Source organism: Carassius carassius, chromosome 45 (genome assembly GCF_963082965.1).
Source record: "Carassius carassius chromosome 45, fCarCar2.1, whole genome shotgun sequence".
Classification (NCBI taxonomy): Eukaryota; Metazoa; Chordata; class Actinopteri; order Cypriniformes; family Cyprinidae; genus Carassius; species Carassius carassius.
In genome coordinates this window covers 18521155-18536354 of record NC_081799.1, presented here as the reverse complement: position 1 = coordinate 18536354, position 15200 = coordinate 18521155, and the positions used below count along the sequence as shown (strand labels likewise).

At 35.3% G+C, this 15200-nt stretch overlaps 1 protein-coding gene across 1 annotated transcript; it reads left to right on the top strand.

Moving 5' to 3' along the window:
- Positions 1-299: 299 nt before the first annotated feature.
- On the top strand, positions 300-10719 carry LOC132127289 (protein yippee-like 1). Its single transcript, XM_059539085.1, has 5 exons — positions 300-772; positions 5153-5391; positions 8360-8403; positions 8489-8597; positions 9107-10719. Exons 1-5 carry the CDS (start codon positions 691-693, stop codon positions 9194-9196), a joined length of 564 nt encoding a protein of 187 aa, XP_059395068.1. The 5' UTR covers positions 300-690; the 3' UTR covers positions 9197-10719.
- Positions 10720-15200: the final 4481 nt, after the last annotated feature.

Sequence of the window (15200 nt, the reverse complement as noted above, 5' to 3'; positions counted from 1 at the left end):
TATAGGAAGTTCGTCTTTTTTAAAATGTTACGTTTGTTATTTAGTAACGTGCAGTATATGACAGCTCGCTAAAAATAACCTTGTAAATAAAACTTACATTTTAGTTTTAGATTAATAGATAGATGCTAATCTGGGTTTAAAACGTAATCTATACAGAATGCATCAATACATAATAAAAATTGTCAACAATTATACTCTATACTATAGTTGTCATCTGCTTTCCGAAAGTGTGCTTTAAATCTAGACTATTATAGGATTATATGTCAATATCAGCAAATGCTGGTACATTAGGAGAAGAAAAAAAACTATCTAAAGAGTCATTGGTCATGAACACAAATTGTATGCACTCATGATGTTTTATATGAATTCAACTATGATTAAATAAATACATCTGCTTTAATTTTCAATATGCTGTTTTGCATGAAAAAGAACATGGGAATTGACTTATACAATTGTGAGAAAGTGCTCATGCTACTCATATTGCACAACAAACTATTAAATTAACATTAACGTGCATGTTGATATTATTGAGGGCTAGAACGCTTAAAATGAAAGTGTGGCTATTAAATATTTTGCAGTGTTGATATTGTATACTGTTTTGTCATCATAACCTATATTAGTGACACTCAGGCTTGTTGTCATTTTAAAGCTGGCTTTTCTGAATTGGTTTAGCTGTGGGTGTTTTCAAAGATGTTGTTGCTGGAGGTGCTGAGCTGGTGCTGCCATCTGCACTTCAGTCTGGTGGCATCTACTATGGCCTACATAGAAGCTGGTACACTGTCAACTGCACATACTCATCTGACCTGGATCCATCCTTCCGTCTCTCCATCTGACCCACTCCATTCCAACACTCTTGCCCTTAAGTAGCTTTGCAGATGCATGGGTATTTCTGTCAGTTTGTGCCATCAGAATATGGACTGGGAGATTATACTTAGGGATGATTGCATAAAGAGTACCTTTTCAAATCTGATATATTAACTTAGATGTTGTTTGAGAACAAATTTATTTATTTATTTTTCTTGAAGTAAGCTTTTTTTATTAAAATTGTTTTAAAATAAAAAATCAGGATTGTATTTTCTCCAAATTAAAAAAAAAAGAATAATAAAATTTCTAGAAGTGAGCTTTTTTATTATTATTTATATATATATATATATATATATATATATATATATATATATATATATATATTTTAAGATTGTATTTTTCCTAACTTTAACATATTAAAATGTTATTTTTAGTGTGCATTTATTAATCAATATGAAAGAGCTGCTTGTATTTGTGTATTGTAATTATGTTAACAGGGACACTGTAAAATAAAGTGTTAATCCACCAGATGTATGATCAACAATTTAGTTAGAACTAAATATCGAAGCATATGTGTGTGCGCACCAGGGGCTTTTTAATTTGTGCTGACAGATTTCAAAGGACAGCAAAAAAAGGTGCTATTATGGGAGCTGCCTGCTGTGTATTATGTGAGGGACTGGGGGGAACGAGGGGGGGATTCGCCACCTGTCTGGGGGTCCTTGTCTGTTTCGAGGCCCTCTTACTGCTTAAAATGCGTGAGACCTTTTATTACGTTCTAGTTTAACAAGCAAAACAAACAAAGCCATTTATTAAAAGCACATTTTGTGTTGATGTACCTGCCATGTGTTATTGTTACATAACAGGGATTTTTTTATTAAAAACAGGGGTTTATCTGATTTGTGTTAAGTGTGATACTTTGAGACAGAGATGGTATTGATTTACAATATTATGCACTTGAAAACAACCCTTGTGTGTTTCCAAGCACATTGAGGATACCTCAGCTAGTTTTCTGATATAAGCATGCATAAACAAAGAAGAAAACCAAAAAAATCACTAGGATTAACTGCCTTTAAGTTAGTATTAGTCAGGGTCTTAACTACCATAGAAATTAAAGGAGTGGTTCACCAAAAATGTACTTAACCTCAGACCATACAAGATTTAGATGGCTTTGTTTCTTTGTTAGAATAGATTTGGTGAAATTTAGCATTTAGCATTGGTGTCATGTGCAGTGAAAAGCTGTGTGTTTATAAGAAACAAATCCATCATTTAACTTTAAACCATTACTTCTAAAGCAATATTATGGTTCGATGACTTGAGCAAGTGATTTACATTTTGGATAACCTGAGGGTGAACCATTCCTTTAAGGGAAGTGCATTTCCCCTGATATTCCACGATAATTGCAGTCTTGGTTTTGTTACAGCAGTCTGTATTAGATTTGTTTGTCGAGTCGTCAACTGTGTGGTCAGAAGAAGAAAGGTCAGCCATGTTTGAACATTTGATGAATGAGATCCCTTCATTATGCGTGTGTTTGGTCTGCTCCAGACTAATTTGAAATGGTAAACACACAAAACAGACAGAGATAAAGTGGGCACCGTTTCTTTGATTATGGCCTCAGTAATTATACTGGCGACAACCGTTTATCTTCATCTCATCTGTCGAGATCCGAATGAATTCCAGCCTCCACATCTTTCTTAAATTTCCCCATTATCATTTTACCTCCAATTAGCCTTATATCGGCGACATTTATGTCCTTTGTTGATTTTATATAATTGCGTTAGAAGTCACATGAGGAAATGATGTTGAAAAATGATTCTGCTGTACCATTTGGTCAAATTATATAGTGTTCCTAATGGCAGAGCGCACACAAAGATGCTTAATTATTCCAATTTCAAGCTTCACGCTGGTGACTAGAATACTCTCCGGCTGTATTTTTGTAAGGCCTGTTCGATCACATCTGTCCCAAAGCAAATATAATCACAAAATCACAAATAGCTTCCCAGGAAACCTTCCTTTTGGAGACTTTTATGAATTGTCCAGTTCAGTTTGCTGAGTCACTGAGTTCATGTGACATCTAAAAAAGAATTTATTCTTTTAGTTTCTCTCAGTCACACTGGCCCTGTGGCTTTATTTGTATGGTAACACTATATAAGAAGGTTTTTGTGTTCGTGCATTAGTTAACATCTACTAACTAAGATTAATTAATTGTAGAGGTATTATTTATTTGTAGCTTATGTAAGCCAATGTAGTATTATAGGATTATTGTTAAGTGTGACCATTTGTATTTTACAATGTGAATTTAGTTTTTTTCTTTTTTTTTTTACATTTATTCCTTTTTTAATATGTGCTTTATGACCTCAGCAGGGTTTATTGGAGACAAATGCTTTGGTTTATGTGATAATTACGTCGGTTTGCAGAGATGTGGTTGGAATTCAAATATGTAATGATGTCACTCACAAGGCCCTTTTTCGATCTCACGAATAGCTGTCCACGCTTCTGGGTAATTCAATGAGATGCCTGCGGATTCTTTTAGTAATTAGTTCTGCCTTAAATCTCGTCTAAAGCTGCTTCCTTCAACAGGCGAAAACCTGCCAGCATGCCAAGATGACGTAAAAGAGGGTACACAATAAGTCAAATTGCCGACTTATTAATTGAATTCAGAAAATCACAACAAATTTGTGTGACCTGAAGGGGTAGTTCTTCTAAAAAATCAGAAATGCATCATCAGCAACTCGTCCTTATTTCATTCCAAACCTGTATGACTGAAAAGGAGATGTTTAGGATAATGTTCACACTGCTCTTTTCCATAAAATCACTGAGGCTGTCAGTTTCAAAAAAGGACAACAAAGCACCATAAAAGTAGTTCATGATTTAAACTAACATTTCAGAGTGAAATTGTAGGGAAAATTTGTGTAATTGTGAATAACGACCGAAATTTCGGTCATGTGCCATGAAATATAGCACATGAGCTACTTCTGTTACATACCAGGCAACATTTTGTGTGATAACATATGGATTTGTTTTGTTTAAATGTAACACATTTTATTAGGGATGAATCCATCGAACAAAGAGGAGCGTTGAAATCATATGCGTTTGGTTGTCTGGCTGTCTCTGTGAGTTTGAGCCCACGTCATTGGCAGGTCTCCAGCTCTCTGCATTTAAAAGCTGCCTCTCATAGAGCGCAGCCCTCTTTTAACCCGAGGGCAGGATGAACACGGGACCACACAATCACAGTTAGCTGACAGACAACAGCTAACAGACGCTCTGATTCATGCCTATTTGCCTGCATTTGCACTGTGTTCTTGTGAATGACGTCTGCTGCATTCACTGTCTGTGTGTCTTGCTGACGTACACGTGACGTTTTCAGCATTATTTCGTATCAGTCCTTTATGACACCAAAAATGTAGGAATACACTGTAGAATTCTTTAACATTTCATATCTAATCATTATTTATGTCTTTGTACATTCATCTATACAGCTACAACACATCAAGCTTGTCTTAAAGGGGCCACTATACTTTATATTTTTATTTAATCTCTTTTTTTTCCTCTTTTTTTTAAATCTCTTTTTTTGGCTGTTTTGCAACTGCATTTTAAAGACTACAATGTGTAAGGTCAATGTGTTATTTTATTTTTTTTGACACGTAGGCCTACACGTAGGTTGTTTTATGTTAATATGCTTATGGTAGTGGTGTCACACATGATGATTTCTGAATTATACACTACTGGTCAAAAGTTTGGAATAATGTCAATAATTTAATAAGAATCAATAGTGTTAATTTGAAAAGAAATATGGTAAAAACAGTAATTTTCTGTAGTATTGTGTGTGTGTGTGTGTGTGTGTGTGTGTGTGTGTGTGTATGCATGTATGTGTGTGTGTGTGTATATATATATATATATATATATATATATATATATATATATTATTTTTTTTTTTTTATATAAAGTAATTTATTCCTTAATGACAAAGATGGGTTTTCAATTTTCATTACACCAGATACTCCAGAAATCATTCCAATATGCTGATTTGGTGCTCAATTATTATCAGTTTATTGTTTATTATTATCAGTATATTGATAATGGCACTTATTATTGTCATGGTTGACTTTTTTTTTTTTTTGCTGCTTAATATTTATCTATTTTTTGTGAAAATAATTTTTTCAAGATCCTTTGATGAATAGGAAATTCAAAATAGCAGCATTTATTTGAAATGGAAATCTTTTGATACATTATAAATGCCTTAACTGTTGCTGTTGATCAATTGAATGCTTCCTTGCAACAAAAAAAAAATAATATCCCAAACCTTTTAGTGGTAGTTTATTTTTCCTAAAAATGTGTGTGTTCCCCACAGGTGTGCTCTCGTCTCTCCGAAGCTTCACCACGGCCCTCACCTGTGTGCTCCACTGTTTCTCCTGCGAGTCGTCCTGGGCTGACCGGCCCTTCCTGCTCCGCCCCCGAGCCGTCTCTCCCGCCACAGTCACCATGACACGCTCCAAAACCTTCCAGGCCTACCTGCCCAACTGCCATCGCACCTACAGCTGCATACACTGTCGAGCACACCTGGCCAACCATGATGAGCTCATCTCAAAGGTATTCTGCAATGTCTCTTTTAGCCTCTTTCATCTTAATCATAGCCTGGGTTAGACAGCAAATTGAAGTGGATGAAAACGAGGCTGTGAGGGGTAACTTACAGTCTTTACAATGGCATGTACTGTATAAAAGTCCTACAAAACTGTTTTATAGACTTTTGTCAGTTAAAACTCTTTTTGTTTTCTTTTGATGTTTTTGTCAGCTGGTATGTTCTGTAAAAACAGTTTTTGGATTGTTCTGTACAATCCATACTAATGGACTTCCTGTTGAAGAGTCATGAAACACTATGTGAACATTATGAAAACAATATTTTAGAGGATTTTCAGATTAGTTGCACATGAATTGAAGGCAATATTTAACTTACATTAGCATCCACAACATCATGTGTCCGCAATAACAGGGTCAAAATCTATAAGCGTGTTTTTATGTTATATGTTAAAAGGTTTTGCATTTGATATATGCTTATCATTCAAGCTTTTGGGGTCATTAAGATTATTTTATTAATTTATTTATAATTTCTTAGAAATGAATAGTTTTATTATAACCATATAAAATGTTTCAAAAGATTTCTGTTCCAAGTAATTGCTGTTCTTTCGATTCATCAAAGAATCTTGAGATGTTTCTTGAGCAGCAAATCAGCATATTAGAATAATTTCTGAAGGATCATGTGACACGGAAGACTAAAGCAATGATGCTAAATCTTTAGCAATTCTATGACGGCAATAAATTACGTTATAAAATATATTCGGGTAGAAAACAGTTCTTTTTCATTTGATTGAATATTTCATATTATCTATGTTTCTACTGTATGTTTAACCAAATAAATATAGCCTTTGTTTCCTTAAAGAATATTTTTCAAAAATATTTAAAAATCAAACCTTTGAACAGGAGTGCAATTTTGGATTGCTCTGTGGATTTTGGGTAAACTTTTAAAAAACGGACCCATACATAAAAACAATTTATGTCTTCATTAGTGAAACCATATAATCCCACTTTAATAGTACTGCATGTGCACAGACTCCTCCAATGGCACACTTTAAAAACACCATATGGGGCTTTTTATTAGGTGTGTGTGTATGCACGGAGAAATATGTGTCAAAGATTATTAATAGCACCTTTAATTAATAACGTGAACTTTGTGCATGCGAGTTATCTGCGCATGGATTGTGTGTGTGGGCAGAATGTGGGTCAGTAAAGCACTCAGCTTTCTGACGTACATGTCACACAATAAAGGATCAAGGGAAGCAGGTCATCGTCTGGGCTTTTGTGTGCTGCAGAAGTAAGAGTAATCACGTCTCTATAGTATACGCAGATGATCAAGGACACCCACGTATACCCATGATGCTGAACTAAAATCTGCACACAGGGTTTTGGTCGTACGATACCATGTTTGTCTCAGACAGGGTTTCTGAATGCGCCGTGTGTGTTTACAGATTGTGCAGATTAGACGAGATTGTTTTCGCTGCATTCATTAGTTGTTCACATACAGTGTTTGCAAAATAAAGCCAGCGGTATCCGGCCTGACGAGACTTACTTGTGTCGCAGGGGGAGCGAGAGCACTGGAGGCAGTTCTAGGGTGGAGTTGAGGTTAAAATGATAATTCGATTTCAGTTAGTTTAAATCCCTCTGAACCAAATAACATAATAATTGTAGTAGTTTAAAAGTAGGTTAATAGACTTTGCACAATATGAGGCTTGTGTTTTTGATTTAACATTCAGGTAGTAAATTTTTTTTAAATTTTATTAATTAATGTGTTACTGTGGCAGCTCTAAAATACAAAACTAATGTACTCAAAAATAACAGTGAAAATATGTGGGGGATCATCATTTCAATTGAACAGTCATAGCCAGGTAGATTCAATATTTCATGCAAGTCAAAAGTAGTAAAATATCGGTTTAAAATAATTGGGGCGAGGAAGAATGATATTAATAATTTCCATTTAAATCATTGAATGACTGTTTCTTAATTTGTTGGAAAAATGCAGCTTTAACATTTTCAATTACATACAATTTTAGATTTTGTAATAATATTTCACAATATTACTTTTTATTTAAATAAATCTAAAAACATTAAAATGTTACCAACTCCAAACATTTGAAAGATGTGTGTATAATGTAATAATATAATATAATACTATTTATATAATATTTTTCTTACACTTTCAATATACTTGAGAGTTTTCACGTATACATCTTAAAAATTGTAAAACCTTTTTTTAGATTAAAAAAACGATTTAAATCCATATTTAAATGTTATTAATTAAAGTCTTACTTTGGCAGCACAGAAAAAAAAGTAATTTATTTTAAAAAATAGAGTCAATTGAATAGATTCAATGTTTTATTTGAAAATCGGTTTAAAATAATCAAGGCAAGGAAAAATTATATTTACTTTGAAATCGTTGATGTCAATCTGCTAAATCACTGAATTTATGAGTCTGAATGAATCATTTAATCCATTTTTAACTAATTGATTTTAAACAGAAAATTAATTAACATACTACAAGAGTTTATAATTAGAATCATGTGTATATTGTAATGCGTTTCGAGCGTTTACCCATTGTTTTGATGGTTTCATTCAGGTGTTGTAAATTATTTAGGCTTAAAGATAGAGAAAGAACGTCTTCATTGCTATCCAGTATAGCACAGCCAAAATGAAACCACCATAGTGATCTTTTGATCCATGCCCATATGGCCAAACCACTTTCAAACCCCCGTAATTATGACCTTGCCCCTCTTTCACATCATGCCTGGGAAATCCTATCTGCCAAGGTCATGAATGGAGCAGCGAAGGGAAATTGATTTTTTCAAAAGATTACCTGATTGTGAAGTCACAATACTAGTAAATGATGTTGAATTACTCTGATGTAAATATGTAAGACACATGTCAGGCAATTCAGTGTGTTTATTTGGATGTGGGTTTTTTGGGCGATTTTGAAATGTAATCTTTCCTGTTTAATTTTCCTTTGCAGTCTTTTCAAGGGAGTCAAGGCAGGGCCTACCTCTTCAACTCAGTGTAAGTCCTGTAGTTTGTCTTAACCATCCAACACAAAAAGGCCAAAGGTCATGCCAAATTTAAAGATCCTCTTTTCATCAATCAGGGTGAATGTGGGCTGTGGGCCGGCAGAGGAGAGGGTACTGCTGACCGGTCTCCACGCGGTGGCCGATATCTACTGTGAGAACTGTAAAACCACTCTGGGCTGGAAATACGTAAGTTCTGGATCAGACTGGATACACACACTCACTCAGAGACCATTTAGAGACTCATGATCATACAACAAGGGCTGACATTTGATTCATCTGAAAGACTTTTCATAATGCAGATTACAACTTTTCAGCCTTTTTATCTGGACCCACACACACACAAATATATACAAATGAATGTCAATTCATTATATAAGAGGTGTGTTCAAGACATTGTTGCTGTATTTATAAATCAGTAATTTGACATCATTTATGCTTATATTTAAAGAATAAGCATATCAGAATAGATTTAGACGTTGGCACTTGTTTTACAGCCCCTATATAGTGAAACATCTCTTCTACAGTAATACTGCTATTTAAAGGTCTTATATTTGATTGACATATCTAGAAAAGCTCCCCAACAGCTGTCTATTATTTTTGGATCAGCAGATCTTGACTTTGAGGTGACCACACGCTCATTCTCTTGACCGTTTCTCTTTTTCTCTCTCCTCCCTCCCTCTTCTTCTTTCCGATAGGAGCATGCCTTTGAAAGCAGTCAGAAGTACAAGGAGGGCAAGTTCATCATCGAGCTGGCCCACATGATCAAGGACAACGGGTGGGACTGAAAGCCCTGGACTCCCCACGGCCCATAACGCTGGAAAGAGACGTGCAGCATATGAATAATTAGTTTCATTATCTGGCTGTAACTTCCTCCCTGGAAATCTCTCTACCTGACACACACCTCTAAACCGTGAGGGTTCAAGGTTCATAGCAGCTGCGCTACCCATGTCCTGTGTGTATATACGAACGAATGTGTGCCAGCTAGACACCAAGTGTTTCTATTATGTGAGTATTTTCCTATTCAGTTCAAGGGAGTGCGTGTGTGCAAATCGAGGCACAAATTGACATTTGCTTTCCTCTGGGTTGGCCAAGGTCACAGTTTTGTCCCACACTCAGGTTTAACTAATGGCTGGATCCATGGTGAAGAAAGGTTAAAAGACGAACCCATGTAGCACGGCACCTTTTAACTCATCTGAGGCGAAAACACACTCAAACAGAAGCGTCGTCCATTTGTTTCCCTTTCTTTTCTTTAGTCTCTTTATTTCCTCCAGTCACTTGCATGTTGTGTATTTATTGATCTGTTACGTTTTAGGGAAGTTGCGTTTATGGTAAACTGTAGCAACCACAGTGGTCTTAGTTTGACCTATATAGCGGAAGTAGCAACGTTTGATAAGAGGTTTGTACGTACACTTCCTCTCCAGATTGTGATCTGTCTCTGTTTGAATGTGATTATGGAGTAAATGAGGCATTCGTGTGCCATTTATAGGGCACAGGTCGCGTACATTAGCTAGAGCTAAGTCTTTCGCCCTAGCCGCAGCTGTCAGCTTTGAAAGGGAACTGAGGCGTTCTCAAAGCCTGTGATGTCCCCTTTGGTCTCATTAGTTCCTGCCATTAAATCACAAATCAAGTGGTAAACCAGACTTTCTCACCACGTGTTTTGGGGAAGAAAGTGATCAACAACTTGTAAATGTGGCCTCTAAACGAGGTAATCCAGATGGGGCTCGTAAATAAAAAGCCTTTGCGCAACCAAAGACTCTTTCATCACCTACGCTGACCAAACGGAGTTCGATTTCCTGATTTAAGCCCCGTTCACACCAAGCACAGTAACAGTAATAATAAATATAACGTTTTAAAACTTGTTGTAATTCTGTGAGGATAGTAACATTAAGGACACAGAGGAACAATAATGATTTTTGTTTTAGCTGACGAACGCTAAAAACATTGACAGCCAATCAAGAAAGCACTTGACTTTAACAAGCATGAGCGTTTAAAGTGAGAGACAACATTAATGCAGTGCTTGCTTATAATGAACAGAAATTAGCATTGGCTGGTGTAGTTATCATTATAGTTATTGTTCTTGGTGTGAACTGACCTTTAGATGCATTGTTGTTGTGTCTTTTGGTTCAGTTGAATTGTCATGTGCAGAACAAGTCGATTTTTCTTTGATTTAGGTGTTTTGGATGTTAACGTATAATGTCTTATTTTGAGTATGTATTTATGATCAGTCTTTACGTATTGTTTTAGCACTCAATCTTACATCTGTGTATTTATCGTTCTGCGGGACCGCTCCACCTATTCCAACAATTTTTATATATATATATATATATATATATATATATATATATATATATATATATATATATATATATAATTTCAAATTGATTTTTTTTCAAGAAGGAAAGTGTGTGTGAGATAAATTTGGAATCAGTATATTTGAATCTGATATCAATAAAGCTCTCATTTTATGAATGTCCTTTTCCCATTGTTTTTTTTTTAAGAGTGTATTCACTGTTTTGAATAATAGTAATAATTCTATAAAGAAGTCACTTTTTCTCATTTATTTGATCAAAACAGTAATATAGTGAAATATTATTACAATTTAAACGTTTTTTTATATATATATTTTATGAAATGGCAGCCATTGCTCCAGTCTTCAGTGTCACATGATCCTTCAGAAATCATTCTAATATGCCAATTAATATCATATTATCATCCATGTTTCAATTTTTGTGAAACCGAAATACAATTTTTTTCAGGATAAATAGACAGTCCAAAAAAAGATTATTTATTTAAAATATCAGTCCTTTGGATCATTGTTAAAAGTTTTAACTTTTTACTTTTGATCAATATTGTGCATCATTTAAAAGTATTAAATTCTTTAAAAAATAACACCCTTTTGAATGGTATTGTGCATTTAAATAAGGAATACTGTTATCTTTCATCATATTTTGACATTTATGCCTTGAGTAAATCATTTTTGTTTCTGCAGATATTTAGGATATGAATTTTGAGAGCAGAGTTCAAATGTTCCCAAAGGCCTGTCCATGCTGAACCTTGTACACTGTCTCTGCATGCAGTGAGTGTGTGAGAGGGTGGAAACATTGTTTACAGCAGCAGATGGTGGGCAGTCTCTCATAGCCATGATATAGAAGCAGCCATGTGAGTGACAAACATTGTGTGTATATATATATCGATTCTATAAATCAAGATAGATAGATCATGATATAAATGAAATAAATTACAGTATATAATTCATAATATTAGCAGTTATTTGAAATTATTATTATAAAACCAAACTCACTGTGAGAGGAAGCAATAAAACAACTACTACCAAGAAGAAAAAAAACTTTTATTTTGGATGGTATTTTTACATTTAGGTAATGAGAAATGAGGTGTGGGATACATTTAAAGCAGTAGCTAATTGTGGAACAGGGTGGAGGTCTGTCTTTCTGTGTCTCTCGACTTCTCCTCAAAGCTGCCTGCCTCAGCCACATGATGTATACTAAGCTTCTTGCTGGCCAAACCCACTGTGTCTAAAAATACTTGCTATATCCATCCTGGACAGAGTGAGTGAGTGACTATATGATAGAGAGAGATAGAGATGAGGAGAGACACAGAGACAGCTCCTCTGTACAGAAAATATACAATCTAACCCAAAGCAAACCACCAAAGCCAATATAGAGCAAAACCCTAAGATTAAATGACATTATATGTTGCATGAAGTTGCGCTAATAAAGGATTTATACATAAAAATCATGCACTCATGCATGTCAAAATCTATCCTCAACACTCTTTTAACTCTGATGCATATGAGAAACTGTTCCCAATAAAAGTATTTGGATTAGAGATACTGTAATCTCTGCACTGGTTTCAGATAGGTTTATTCACCCACTGGCCTCATCTCAGACTGTGGTGATGAGCTTTTGCACAACCAACACGTGTGCATGTGTGTGATTTCTTGGACTTGGATTATTTCTGAACTGTGTACAAACACAGCTCAGTGTTTCCTGCTGCAATATTATCAAGCCTCTCTGCTGCAGATAAAGAGATCACCAGTGAATCTGCATGTGAATCCCATTGACTATGCAAACTAGCAAAAATAACTGTTTTACAATAAATTATAAACTGTATGGAATTTTATTTGGAATGGAATTTCCATTTATCTCATTATTTGGTCAAAACAGTGAGTCGTAAGACCGAAACTCTCTTTTAAACAATTCAGACCATTTCATAATACAATTCATTATTAGTGGGGATACATTGGGGGGTCCCAAATAAAGTTTTGGGCCACTTATCTGGTAATTTTTTTAAATTAAAGATAGCACCTTTCAAGCGAAACATATCACAAATAGATGATAATAGATATATCGTTCAAAAGATGAAGAAAGGTATTTGGAAGCCTTGTGGCCATCAAATGTTAATGTAACATGTTACCAAGACACTGTGTACTTGAAAATTACACACACTCACATACAGATAAAAGTAAGTCCACTATAGAAAGTCAAGTAAAATATTTGTGCTCCCTGCTCATTAAAACTATAACTTAGCACTGAAAATGCTGTATTGCTCTCTAGGTCTAACCCAAATATAATTTGTGTTTCCTTGTCTGAGGCAAGGAGGGTCATATGAGGTGGGGTACATCTAATCAGGAAACCCAGAGGCTGTGGTCCGGGGGGAAGGGGCTTGTTTGGGGTAATTATGCTGCCTTCACAGCAGCAGATGGTTTGGGAGGGGGACCGGGAAGAAGGTTGATGTTAGTAACAAAGCCAAAACTTAAATTAAAATTAGCTACACGAAAAATAAAAGACTTTTCCTGTGCTCTCTCGCTCTCTCTCTCTCTTTCACTGCCTAGATTCTCCTCAAAGTGGTAAAAAAAAATGATTTGGCCATCAACAATGGAGGATCAAGAGGATGAGCGTATTTGAGTAAACAGCACCTCACAATGAGATTAAAGGGGGAGGCATGTGTGTCTGATGCAGATTTGCAGAAGGGGGATGATTTCCAGGATGTAATTGGCTTTAGCACTTCCTGGTTCAAGCAGGGCCATTAATCTGAGCTCGGCCAGGTTAAAACCATTAGACCAGCAGAAGGTCTGCACCATCTGCACTCAGCTCATAACAGAAAAAGGCCAATGAAGAGAAGCAAGGGGGTGCCTGAATGAACCCTGGCCAATCTGTGTGTGAGTGTGTGTATACATGCATGATAAAAGCGCTCAGAGCAATAGATTCAGACCCTCCTCCTGGAAAACAGCCACACAAGCACTGTCCGAAACAAAAGGCTGAAGCATGCTGAATGGAAATGAGCATTTAAGGCTTTGGGTAACACACCTGCCCTTTTAAAATGTTGGAGCAGCTGGGTTACTGCTGTGCTGCTTATTCAAATGCTAAACTGATATCAACAACGGACCACCTGCAGTGCAGACGTTACCCATGCACTTTTTAATCTGCAGTGGCAACAAGGTGCCATGTGTTGAGAAAGGCCTCTGTAAATTAAGACCCTGACAGGTGCATCACTTTCTCAAGCCATCTGCGAGAATCTAATTCGGATTTTCAAACACATTTGGGGTTTATTGTAGTGTGTTTGGTTTATTACTATGTAATAGGCCTATGTATACGTTATTTAAGAATCTTATATAGCGCGCATGTTAAAGATAAACATTGATTAGCAATTGAAAGGTAATGTTACTCCCCTTCTAAAATAGTAGGTACAGTGATGTTACTGGAGATATCTATATTTATATACAATTATATTTATACAACATTCCAGGGGAAAAGAATAGCATTGTTGTACTATGGTGTGATACATGTCCAAAAATATTTTGGGGTGAACAGAAGGTGCCAAACACATTGTGGTTAGCAAACATTATAGCTAATACGCTAAGTCTGATATCAGGCCTAGCTTGGATGTATTTGAGCAGTCTGAAGGCCTCATTCATGAAACAGAGTGAATTTCTGAGGAAATGCTTTGTTTATATATTTAATTTGTAAATGTAACCATCCCACTAAATTGAATGGATTAGTTCACAGCGAACTATGTGGTGTTTTATGACCCAATGTGTCTATGTTTCCAACGTATCAACTTTCATTCTTCCTTTATTATTTTTATTACATTTTTCTTTACTTCTAACTGTTTCATGTCCTTACTTGTTCTAGCTTGTACTATTCTGGTCGATATGTAAATTATGTATAGCTTGAACACATCGCCTTCTAATGATTAATTGTTTGTTTCCTAATTGTTTTTCGATAAAAGGGTCTGCGAAACCCTTTTATTTTAATCGATTGTATTTTAATCGATTTGCGCCATCTAGTTGCCATGGAAATATAAGAGGAAGAAACGGTATGTTACTTCAGTCACACTGATACACCAACACGTATACAATAAAACTATAAAATACACTAAAATGCTTTCATTCATCAATTCACATATCAGAAGAAGCTACCGGTAAGTACAAATCAAATGTAAAGAAGAACAAATGGAAGTGTACTGGAAAAAGGTCAGTCATCTGAGATCTCTCTCTCTCTCTCTCTCTCTCTCTCTCTCTATATATATATATAAAATGACAGTATTGTGAAATTTTACTACTTATTATTTATATTTATAAATATATTTTTCAAATGCTATTTATTCCTGTGATGGAAAAGCTGAATTTTCAGCATAATTTCTCCAGTCTTCAGTGTCACTGAAATCATTCTCACATGCTGATTCTATTCAACTATTTATTTTATTCTATTCTATTTGATGATCTCTCTCTATATGTGTGTATGATTTTCATTTTTCTCAGGGGTTAAA

What these genes read in the sequence shown, in the direction of transcription:
- LOC132127289 (XM_059539085.1), top strand. Translation starts at nt 691, where the DNA reads ATGTTGTTGCTGGAGGTGCTGAGCTGGTGCTGCCATCTGCACTTCAGT. An exon ending in TATGGCCTACATAGAAGCTG is followed by an intron (nt 773 to 5,152) that starts GTACACTGTCAA and finishes TGTTCCCCACAG; the next exon opens with GTGTGCTCTCGTCTCTCCGA. An exon ending in CCACTCTGGGCTGGAAATAC is followed by an intron (nt 8,598 to 9,106) that starts GTAAGTTCTGGA and finishes TCTTTCCGATAG; the next exon opens with GAGCATGCCTTTGAAAGCAG.